Raw genomic sequence first — 12,541 nt, 5'->3', positions numbered from 1 at the left:
AATATGATTTCTCAATTCTTTTGACTAAATTAGAATACAATAATTTATGACCAAAAATACCTCTCTTCTTGTAGGGTTATCAGAGTTTCTGGCAGCACAAGAGAAGAAGTTTGCAGTCCTCTTAAACAGTTTGATTTTAGCTAAATGCTTTCGGGCTAAACTTTGGGAAAATTCTCTGCATGTTTCCAAACAGCTGGAAAAAATTGGTAGGTATGAAATTCTAAAAAAAGTTTATAAATGGATATCAACAATTCATTTCAAATTACAGTTTTCAAAATCCAAAACAGTGTATGTTTACCAGGTTAAACGAGATATCTTAGTTTCTTCATGATAACCTACTTTTTATTTACCTTTATGTAATTTGAAGTTACTTGGAGAAATTTGGAAAGGCTAAATAAAATACTTTCCTTTTTTTCAAACCAAGACTAGATTTTGCATTTGATTTGATCCTATGTTTTGCAATATGTGTTTTGTTTTAACCCTACTGACAAAGCAAAGCACTCTTGGCCACACCCCACTGCATCAAATCTGGTTGTCTACTTAGGTCTCTCAGCGTTCTCTCAGCATTCTCACTAGTAATAGAATATTGCTACTTCCTTGGAGTCAGAAGTCTTGGGTTCAAGTCCTTTTTATTATTTTTGTGAGCCTGGACAAGTCATCTGATCTCCATGAATCTCTGCCTCCTAGGTTATTGGCTTGTATCTATTAAAAGCTGTTGAGCCAGAAGAAGGGGAGGGGAAGAATTAATTAAAGATAACCAAAACAAAAAGGAACTTCATTAAAAATGATTTGTTTACTTTTTCAACAGATGATAATATTCAGCAAGTACAATAAATAAAAATATGTTTTGTTCAATTAAGTGAGGCAGATAGAAGGATTAGTAAGAAAGAGGGAAAAAGGGGGACCAAGAAAGGCATCCTGGGGGCAGCTAAGTGGCGCGGTGGATAGAGCACTGGCCCTGGAGTCAGGAGGGCCTGAGTTCAAATCTGGCCTGAGACCAAACACTTGACACTTACTAGCTGTGTGACCCTGGGCAAGTCACTTAACCCCAATTGCCTCGCAAAAAAAAAGAGAGAAAGAGGGAAGAGGATAAATTAAAAGTGGGAGGAAACAAGCAGATTGACAAAAACATGTACATAGAATAAGACAACCACAGGCAGAGCTAAAGATAGAGATGTAAACATGGACAAGAACAGATCACAAAGAGAGAGAGAAATAGACAGAAAGAGTAACACAGAGAAGAGACAGAGCCTCCGAGGCATACGGACCCATGGGTGGAACAATACTACCATCTTTTGAGTTCCTGGAGAGCACCACTTCAGACTGAAAATGATGTTGCGTTTTCTCACTCATAGGCACTGATGCATCACCTGCTAATACTTGCCCTGTTAGTGATTAAAATAGTCTTCCTTCTCTACTGAAAAATGAAACCAAATATCTTTTACTATTAAAAATAAATATGAATAATACAAGAAAAATTTTGGTCATAATCTTGCAAAGAATTTAATCACCTACCTGAAAAGTTTTCAGAATTAAAATTGGCTTTATCTCATTTTTCATTCATATACTTGTTAAATGTTGATAGAATGGATTTTATTGGAAGTAGTTGATTTAAAAACCATATTCTGTTTGATTTTCCATAGGTGTCACATTGTCCAATGCGATGGTAAATGCAGGTCTGACTTCCTTTAAGAAAATAGAAGATATCAATGCCAGAGAACTTGAGCTGGTATTTAATATTCATTTATTCTGAATGCTGCCCAAAGCATAACTTTTATATTTTTATTTATTTTAAAAATACTGTCCCTCTCTAGGGTAGTTTCTAAAATATTTTGAAATTTTTTAATTTTATAAGTGCTAAATGCTATTAAAACTTATGAATATGAACAATATTCTGCTTGGAAGATTTTCATTATTTTAATCAAATGTAATGATGTTAATATTTTCAGATTTTAAACAGACATCCCCCTTTTGGAAACCAAATCAAAGAAACCGTGATACATCTACCAAAATATGAACTTGAAGTTGAGCAGGTATATTCCTTTCTTTTCTTAAATCTTTTTTATTATCTGTTTCTTTAAAGAAGCAACAGCCAGAACAAAAGAGCCCATATTAACATGTGACTTAGTGGGGGAATGCCCCAAATCCTGCCAAGGCCGTAGTAGTTCAGCTTTCCTTAGCACATCCTGAAGCCAGGTATGAGAATTATTTCACTTTTAACACTTTCATGACTATTTTTTTTTAAGATTTCAAGATACAGTAACATGGTAGCTGAAATCTTAGTGACCGTCTTCCTAAGAAACTTTGAGCAGCTTCAGACTAAAAGAACAGCACCAGATTCTCACTATGTGACCCTGATAGTGGGAGATGCAGATAACCAAGTGGTTTTTAAATATAAGCTTATGTAAGTAAAAAAGTGTCAGATTATATGGTTTTTTAATAATATGATTTTTTAAAAAGAGATATACTCTGCAAAAAGAGTGGAAAATAAAAGTGTTGTGGAACCTATTAAATTGCATACTCTTGATTCTACAGATGAATTTCTCAATTTGACTCCTAAAGATTTCAAAGAATGATAAAATGTTGTTTTGTTGTTTTTGATTATCCCAGACAGCAGTTGTGCAGTTATCAGCTGAAGAGAGAATGAAGGGCCATTATTGTGGTCTGAAGCAGTGAGGGAATGCTCTTCCCCTTGTTCCTAGGAGCTATTAGAACAAGATTTCTTGTCTTTCACTGCTTTGTTCTGTATAAGGCCATCCAGATGCTTCCAGTGACTACTGTTAGTACAAAATCCTCCTCACTCAATCAGAATTTGTCCTGTATTCTCCACACCAAAATCTGACATCCCTGCCATAACCACTGTGTAGAATCTAGACAAAATGTATCTGGTGTATTAGCATCTACTTCTGCTAAACATCCAGCATACCATTTTTATTTTAATCATTTACCTTCAAGTTTTTCATGGAGGAACCAGTTACCCTTAAGGTTAAAGAAGGGAAGTGACTTTGACAAGGGAATTCCTTAGGCTGTTACCATGTTCATGGACCCCAACTCACAGGAAAGAAGCTTCCAAATATGAACCAGATACGAGAATGCTAAAGGTTTTGTACTGACTGGCCCCTTGTGTTCCCATTGAAGATATTCCTGTATTCATTTCTGAATATTATCTCAAAATTCCAGTATGACTGCCTTTGAGAAGGCAACACAACTGGTCAGTTTAGTGTTAGGCTTAAACACCTTAGTGGCCTATAGAAAAAACAGCATGTTGCTTGACAGAATTTTCACTTTTTAACCAGTTATGACATTGTGTAGACACAGTTGGTCTCATCAGTTTTTAAAATAAGAATGTAAATGTGATTTTTTTTCTCACAAATGTTGCTGTTTATGAAAGTCTACCTCTGCTCAAATGAACTCTTCCCTAAAACCCACTAAGGTCTCTTTTACCTACTAGAAATAAATAATCAAATACTGTATTTTGATGTAGTTATTTTTATGCATCATATCTTCTCTGCTGAATTATAAATTCCTTGGGGGTAAGGACCCTTATTTATCTTTGTTTCTCCCATTGGTGCCTGTTATAGGCACCATACAAAAGAATGGGCATGGAAATAACCTGCTCTTTCAAATTGTGGTGATTTTTTTAAGAGTTTGGTTGCTGAGTCCTTTATGGCGACCACATATTCCAAGCTGACCAACTCACAAGGCTACATGAGCTCCTTCAGGAGCCAGTCTAATATGTTCATGCAATAGTATCATTGCAGGTTTGGAAGGGAGGATAGAAAGTATATGCCATTGCTGCCATTTCCTCCATCCCCAGAAAAGAAGAAATCTAGTTCTGAGAATCATAAAATAAGCTTTTGGCACTGCAGGCGACCTCACTTAGAAACATTTCAATCCCTGGTCATTAACTTGTATTTCATTTGGTGCTTGCATCATCTTCTTAAAAATATGTTAATATGTATTTCAGGGATTCTGTTCTACTGAAAACTGGAAATTGGACTAAAAAAATTGATGTTAAAAGAGCTCTTCAGTCTGAAGAACTTAGCATTAATCTAATTAGTTCAGAATATGGTAAGTTAATTGAAATGAAAAAGATATAATTAATTTCAAGTTTGACAAAAGTATTTTTTATGTTGAGACATAAGAACAGTAAACATGACATCGTAAAAATATTGTATTTGCATAGCATCTTTGAACTTCAAAGACAACTCTCTGCATTAAATGAATTAGGTAAGAATAACCAAAGTGTCAGTAAAATTCACAACCTAAAAATGAGGTTACACCCAGTATTTTAAGGAACAAGATACTCAAGTTCCAATTGCTGGGACAGTGTTGTTTGGATTTCCTTATTTTTAGACACATACAATTTTACCTGTAATATTGAATTTTTATGGTTTCAGGTATTTGATTTACTTGGTTCTTTAATTCTTCCAGCTATGATGAAGTGATAAAAATAAATAAATAATTTCAAATAAAATTTTGTAAAATGTTTTTACCTTCTTACCTTATAGTGGGACTTGATATTCAAGAGAAGTTTACAGCCTTTTACTTAGGACCCAACAGACTTGAAAATCAAATGGTTATGCAAAGAAATTTAGAAACAGAGACACATTCAAGACATTCACATGGCTCTCCAAGTACAGGTAAATGACAATACCTTTACCAACTTTCTTTATTTATATTCTTCACGCTTCTTTTAGTACTGTTTTCCTTGATATTCTGAAGTTCTAAGTGCTTTGGCGTAGTTCATACTTTGGAGAATCAGTGTGGTGCAATATAGGCAGTCTCTAGATCTAGGGTGTAGAGTGTTTGAACCTGAGTTCAAATCTCTCCCCTCGTACTTTTTGACTGCAGGCAAATTATTAAACCTTTCTCAACCTCAATTTTCTCATATGTAAAATAGGTATAATAATCCATATATTGAACTTAACTTACAAAATTGTTGTGAAGATCAAACAGTGCTTTTCAGCCTTAATGCCCTGTATGAATGTCACTGTCGTTGCCCAGTAGAGCATGGAGATGGTTAGTGGGTTGTAATCAATGTCTTAGTTGGGGGCTCTAGGTTAAGGATTTGAAGCTTTGGAAAATTTACTTAACGAAAATAATAGGAGCTCCCTGGTTGTATTCTTGCTTTTCACACATTTCTTTGTGTTTAGAAGATGATTAGTAAATTATTTAATGAGTAGAGAGATAGTGGAAAGAAAATATGTTTAGAGGTCAGAAGGTCTGTACTTGAGCCTGGCTCAGCTACTTCCTACATGTGTCAGTACAAGTCACGTCATTTGTTTGGACTTTACTTTTCTCATCTCTAAGAGATTGGACTAAATTATTTCTAAGGTCCCTTCTAGCTCTAAATCCTATGAAACCTATGAATTAATGCATCAATTATAGCTGATATTTCTCAAGCAGCTATGAGAGCAGAAGTAAAGGATCTTGCATTCCAAGACTATCCCCATAAACCTTGAAATAGTATTCCTGATTCAGTCCATTCTGATAGTTACACACAGAATGAAACATTGGCTTCAAAGCACATGCAAAGGAGTCTCCATGTGGGGGAAAATCAACCTTGTATTGGAAGCTTTTAGTATTAATGATACTAGCAGCCCATCTTGTTCCCTCCTTTGCTAAGAAAAAAATTTTGTTTTGTGTAGGTAGAGTATGCCTCCCTTCAGAGATCTTAGGAATGTTTTCCTATAGGCACTATTACCACTTGCTTTTCCTCCTACTGAGGTGAAGGGGTTCATTGGCAGTGATGGGAAAGTGCTAAGATCGCGCCTCCCATCAAACTGACAAAACTATTCACCTTCCTTCTCTCTGGACTGTGATGGCATCAAGAACTTAGAATGAAGGAGAGTAGATGCAGGGATAAGAGAACACTGGAAGGGCAGCATCCATTAAAGCAAGGGTACCCACATCTTTCTACACCTACCCCTTTTACTTCAGAGTGGAAGTATCTCCTACATTTCTTTCTTCTTTTCCTAAAAGAAAAAAAAACATCCTTTAGGATAGGGAGAAAGATTTTTAAAAATTGCCCATCTAGGGAGAAGGGCAGGGGTACCATGCATGTACTTCCTGGAACAAGGACCCATAGCAAATACTATGATTGAGATACCCTTAGCCCAACTCTGAGGAAAACAATAATGGTTGACAAGCCTATTTCTAATCAGGAAGATAGAGAAGGGCCTTTCTGGATCAGAGGTCAGATTTCCTAATATGACCTAATTTTCCTAAGATAAATGTGTCATGGAAATATCTGATCTGGGATCTGACCCACACCTTCTCCAAGGGAAGTAGAATTCAGCCTTTTTGGAGAATAGGAAGGCGTCTGTGGAAAAACTCTGAAGAAGGAGCTTGCTTTTTCCCTTGCCTATTTTCAAGAATGGTTTGGACAAGAATTATATCTATTTGCTACACCTCAAATATTGGTAGGCTAGAGGGATGATACCATGGGACTCAGATTTAATGCCACTTTCCCTGATCAGTCTCAAGGGGAAGCTAATAGTTTATTATCACTCACTAGCTTAGCTCTTTCCCATCAAATACTGGTCACACAAAAGACCACCTTGAGTAGTTGGTAAATCTCCTTACCAAAGTAAGCTGTAAACAGAAATCAAGGAAGTCATACAGATTAGAATAGATGAATGAATGCATAAGAATAAATGAGGTCTTCATCTGGGAGTGGGATCTGATCTTAGCTCCAGCAAGGAGAGATTCCTCTCTACTCTTGGCAGTCTTTCAAATTATAAAGAATATATTGAGGGCCTAGTTGCTCCACACATCTGTGGCTTATGGAAATGACCTGTCGGTTATTTAAAAGTCTGTGTTTGTCTGTTAATCACCTCTCTCCAAGTTCCTTGGGTTTCTCCATCTTCCTTAGGCATGCCAGCCATAGCATCCACCATAGTATCAGTCAGTCAGGAATCACATCCCTTTATGTGCAGGCCCCACCCAGTGCTGTCCTACAGAAAACTACCCACAAGGTGACAGAGGTGTTCTGGAAACCTTTCTTTGGCAGGAGATAATGTTATCTTTTCTGTTTCAGTGTTTGGGTGTGAAACACTCATCTTTTTTATACATAGCTTCTTGATAATGACTACAAAGTCAAAATTCACACTGCTTTTTCCTAGCATTTGTAGCCCTTTATCATCAGCCTTTGCCTCATTTTCCAGATTTCACATATTACTCCCCTCAGTGGACTCCTTACTCCAATCAAATTGGGCTGCTCACCATCCCTGGCACATTGTCTTGTACTTTCCTATCTTTATGCTTTCATTTGTACTTGTTAATAAGTTTGTAATTCTAATAACCATCTCCTTTTCTGGGCAGTAAGGGAAATTGATAGTATGCTCTTATACTAATAACTGATTATTAATTTGTGATCCACCTTTTTCCTTTTGTTTCTATCAAGGCCTGTGTCCTGAAAAGGACAGTCAGTCTCTGAAGGGCATGCCTGAGTGATGAGATTTGCTCCTAGTCCCCAAGGCACATGCTCCTTAACTAGGTGTGCAGGACTCCACCCAATTTCTGTTTAGAGTATAAGCAGCATCCAGTCTGGGTGAGCATTTGCCTGGGGGAAGATTTCCTTGGTCCTTGATTTCCTGGTCCTGGTTTCCTCCACTGGCGTTTAGGGCAACCCAGCTTGTAAGAGAGAGAACTAGCTAGAGAGGTCCTGATGGAAGTGGCTACCTGCCCAGATGCCTTGAGGCTACTGAGTCTCCTGACCAAGCTCCGCCCCCTTCCTAATTAAATGTCCACCAGTCAAGACTAATTTTCACTTGTCAAAGAAGTTCCTTTTCAGAATGGATTTAGGGTGTTTCAGGGTCTCCTTGAGGGTCTTCGGTCAGAGAAACCACTGATCATTAATTTATTGATTGCTGGCTAGCCTAATTAATAAATTGATTATTAGTTAACAGAAACTGTCTCTTGGAGTTTTCATTCATCACGGTAGGAGAAGGTAGATACAATGGTACTTTCTCTACTCTTTCTTCCTTGCTGTTGTCATTATTGCCATCATTTTATTAGACTGACTCATGAAATAAGGTCTTTTAGCCTTGCTAGTCAGTAGAGAATATGTAGTTGCCTTTGCTTATGCTTTCTCTTAGCCATTTGAAGGCCTATCTACCATCTACCCAGCTCAGACACCACCTCCTCACTGAAATTTTCCCTTATCCTCCCACTCATTAACAATTTTCCTCTCAGACCTCACTTTTCATATACTATAGATAATCATCATGTATGTTTGTGACTTATCACCCTCCTAGACCATAAGTTCCGTGAGCACCAGGACCATATCTTAGCCAATCACCAAGCATTTACAGGAATGCTTGATAACATCTCATCTGAAGTTTTTATTTCCCCTTTGACTTAGCTCAGTGCTCTGCACACAGGAAGAACTTAATGATTTCTGAATGAAAGAATAAAAACATGCATTTCCTGAAATATGACTGCCAAGTTGAAGAATGCCATTGGCATGTTTGAACATGTCTAGAAGACCAAGACGATGCAAAGGGACTAAAGCTATGCACACCAGGACCATCTGAAGGAACTTAAGATATTTAACCCAGAAAACACACTCAGAGTTCTCTAATAGAGGAGGTGTTAAACTCTGCTTCCTCTCAGAGTAGAACCAGGGCCAGTGGGGGAAACCAACAGGAAAGATTTCTGGTTAAGTTGAGGAAGAAGGTCCTAACTATTAGATGTTTCTCATAACTTTGTAAAAACATCTTTCCAAGTGAAGTCACCAAGAATTTATTAAGTGCCTGCTATGTGTCAGGCCAAAGTGCTGGGTATCCAAAGGAAGGCAAAAGGTAATCCCTGCCGTCAAGGAGCTCCTAATTGAATAAGGGAGATAGCATGCCAACCACCCTGTATAAGCAAGGTATAGACAGGATGAATTTGGGATCATCTCTGAGGGAAGGCACTTACATTAGGGAGGATTAGGAAAGGTTTCTTGCAGAAGGTAAGATTTTAGCTGAGACTTGAGGGAATCTAGAAGGAAGAGAATTCCAGATATGGGGGAACAGGCAGAAAAAATGCTCAGAGTCAGGAGATGGAATATTGTGTGTGAAGACTCTCAAGGAGGCCAGTGTCTCTGTGGAGGGAGTATGGTCTAAGAAGACTGGAAAAGTAGGAAGGGGCCAGGGTGTGAAGGGCTTTAAAAGCCAGAGAATTTTATATTGATCCTGCAGGTAATAGGGTGCCACCAGAGTTTAGAGTAGGAAGGGTGATGTGGTCAGACCTGTGCTTTGGGAAGATCACTTTGACAGCTGCATGGAGAATGGACTGGAACGGGGAGAGACTTGAGGCAGGCAGACCCGCCAGCAGCTGTGAGGTAATGAGTGTCTGCGCTACGCAGTGTCAGTGGTGAGAAGAAGACATATACAAGAAATGTTCAAAACAGAATGGGCAGTACTGAGCAGTAGATTGGATGGGGTGCAGGGTGTGGCGAGAGAGAGTGAGGAGTCAAGGGTGACACTTTGGTTACAAGTCTGAGTGACTGAGAGGATGGGGATGCCCTTGACAGTAACAGGGATATTAGGAAGGGGCAAGACTTCAGGGGTAAAAGATAAATGAGGTCAGTTTTGGACTTGTTGAATTTAAGATGTCTACCAGACATCCAGTTTGAGATAAGCCAATAGACAGTTGGAGATTTGAGTCTGGAGGTTGGGAGAGAGGTTACAACTGAATAAGTAGATTTTAAAATCATCAATATAGAGATAATTATTGAATCCATAGAAGCTTATGAGATCCCCAAGTGAAATGGTATAGAAGGAGAAGAGAATAGACCCACAACAAAGTCCTGTGGGACACCCATAGTTAGTAGGCATGATGTAAATGAAGATCCACAAAAAGAGACTGAGAAGGAATAGTCAGACAAGTAGGAGGAAAACCAGGAGAGATCACTGCCATGAAAAGCTAGAGAAAACAGAATGTCAAGGAGAACAGGGCAATTGATAATGTCATAGGCTACAGAGAGGACTGAGAAAAATCCTTTAGATCTGGCAATGAAGAAATTACCGGTCCCTTTGGAGAGAGCAGTTTTGATGATGTTAGAAACCAGCCTGCAGAGAGTTAAAAAGACAGCGAGAGAAAGGAAGTGAAGGCAGGTACTGTTGATGGCCTTCTTAAGGAGTTGACCTGCAAAAGGAAGGAAGAGAAATATAGTATGGTAGGTAACAGAAATGGATACATCAAATGAGGGATTTTTTAAGAATGGAAGAGACATAGGCATGTTTGTAGACGGTAAAGAGGCAACCAGTAGAGAGGGAGAGACTAAAGATAAGTGACAAAGTAGAGATGGCAGAGGGGGCAATCTACTGGAGAAGACAGAATGAAATGAGATCACTTGTGCAGGGAGAGAATAAGGCCTTCGTAAGAAGGGCCACATCTTCTTGTGACATAAGGGTGAAGGGGGAAATAGAGGTGGATGGTGTCTTCAGTGTGAGCCGAGAAAGAGGGGAAATGAGGGAGCTCTTGGGGAATGGCCTCAGTTTTTTTCAGTGAAACATGAGGCAAGATTCCCAGCTGAGAGAGCGTGGGAAGGGAAGACACAGTCAGTTGAGGAAGGACAAAAAAGTTTTTGAAAAGCTGTTGTGGTGAATGAGACAATGCATAGGGAAGTGTAAAAGAGTTGTCTTCTGTAATGAGAGCCCAGTTGAGATTATGTAATTTAAATTTATAGTGGGCCCAGTCAGCATGGTTTTGTGATTTTCTCTTTGTTTAGCATGTATAAGAATGAAAACAGTGGATGGCGGGAGTAATTCAAGGCTGAGGTTTGGCATAGCAAGATTGGAGATGGTATAAGGAGGCAAAGGACTTGAGAGAAGAGGACAGTTAGAGTTGAACTGAACCAGGTCATCAGTGGCCAAGATGGGGAGGAGAGGAGAGTATAACCAGTGTTGGAATGGAGGCCTGCAAGGATTGGAGATTATGGTGATAATGAAGAACAGGGTTACTGGATGTGAGAAGAGGAAGTGGAGTGATACCAGATTATGATCCAATAGATTCATTAACACAGAAGTAGAATACTCATGGATATGACCATCTTTCTGTGGAGTAGAGGTGGAGCAGAAAAGATGGCCACTGGAAACTGGGAAGTGAGGGTGTTTGAGGAAATACCAGTATGTATTTTGTAGTCCCCTAGTATGAGGTCAAGAGTTGGGCTGTGGAAAGGGTGGGGAGCTCTTGGATGGGACATTGGATTGGGAACAAGGGATCAAGTGCAGAGCAGGATAGAGGACACATTGGGGCTCAGAATCACTTGGATGGGGAGGGTATACATATGTTAATCATTGAAGAATGAGTTCTGGGAAGTTATCATAGTCCTCCGAGAGTCAGACGGTTAATGTAAAGGTGGAGCAGGATGGTTGTGTAGAGTGAGCAATGAATGCTGGGTTTTCTCATAATGTGGAAGGTTCCAGGCAGGGACTTTCCAATGATTAAGTTGACCTGAGGGTAGTATCATCAGGAGAGGAGTAGGGAGAGAGGCAATTGGTGTAGAGTTGTAGCTGGAAAAAGAGGATTCTGCAAGAGCCAATGAAATGGCTGGCCTAGGTAAGGGTCCTTCTGCCAAGGTAGTGGACTTCAACTGAAATTTTTTGCTTGGTCACAGCTCCAAATGATCATATTTTTATAAAGTTTATTAAAAACATTTTTATTATTTACAAGTTCCATCACTATGAAATAATCACTGGCCATTGAAAGAAAAAAAAACACACTTATTTTTTTCTGCCTGACTCCCAAATAATTGAAGTTTTCAGCTTTAAGCTTAATCTTTTTAACAAAGCATAACCAAAAAATATGTACTTTGCTAGATTTGAGGGAAATTGATTTGGAATTTATAAAGTCATTAGCATTTTAAATGCCATTCTGAGCATGAAAATTTTATGTACTTAAAGAACATGTAAGATCAAGATCATTATTTGTGCCTCTTGGAAGTGTGTGTATTTAAATAGTGGCCGAGAGGCCGTCCGATTTCCTCTATGCTTGCTCGTGCCATGTGTGTTAACTTGCCAATTCAAGGACGCCACCCGTGTGATCCTTTTCTGTTTAAATAAACACTACTATTAAGATGTTGCATTTTAACACAGAAGTTAAAAGAGTGTGTGTGCTTTTTCTTTTATTAAAACAAGAACACAAAAATAAAATGTTCAAACCTATCATAAAAATAAGGAATTGTACAGAGCGAGACTTAAAAAATATGAAAAACATGAACTCATGTCATTTGTGCACAGGCACACAGCTCTGAATTTCTGATTAGGCTGCAGACGTAAGTGTATCAGGGATGCCCGAGGTTCTTGTTTTTTGTGGAAAGTTCTTATTTTGATCCTTTCCCACAGCCTGAGGAAGCTGACTCTCAGCCCTACTCTCCTCCTCCTTGTGGCTCCGAATATTTGCTTGGAAGACACTTGTTCACTAATAAATTCATTTTATTTTATTTTACATATTTGCAGCTAGGGCTCTTAAAATATAACATGTAAATTAATGTAAATTCATATGCACATTATGCAAAACTATGGAAATGTATGTTTCCAAATACCCT

The 12,541-nt window shown here is 38.5% G+C and overlaps 1 protein-coding gene across 1 annotated transcript in view; it reads left to right on the top strand.

Moving 5' to 3' along the window:
• Positions 1-12,541, top strand: part of HFM1 (helicase for meiosis 1) — a 140,519-nt gene that overhangs the window by 86,180 nt on the left and 41,798 nt on the right. Inside the window, exons 26-31 of the mRNA XM_078156573.1 lie at positions 75-206; positions 1,644-1,729; positions 1,950-2,033; positions 2,247-2,404; positions 3,968-4,071; positions 4,512-4,643. Coding sequence (XP_078012699.1) covers positions 75-206; positions 1,644-1,729; positions 1,950-2,033; positions 2,247-2,404; positions 3,968-4,071; positions 4,512-4,643 — 696 coding nt within the window. The remainder of the gene's footprint in view (positions 1-74; positions 207-1,643; positions 1,730-1,949; positions 2,034-2,246; positions 2,405-3,967; positions 4,072-4,511; positions 4,644-12,541) is intronic.

This window comes from Phascolarctos cinereus, unplaced genomic scaffold (assembly GCF_003287225.1).
Source record: "Phascolarctos cinereus isolate Bilbo 61053 unplaced genomic scaffold, phaCin_HiC Scaffold_5;HRSCAF=322, whole genome shotgun sequence".
Taxonomy (NCBI): Eukaryota; Metazoa; Chordata; class Mammalia; order Diprotodontia; family Phascolarctidae; genus Phascolarctos; species Phascolarctos cinereus.
The sequence above is the reverse complement of the archived record's forward strand: the minus strand, read 5'-3'. Positions and strand labels throughout refer to the sequence as shown.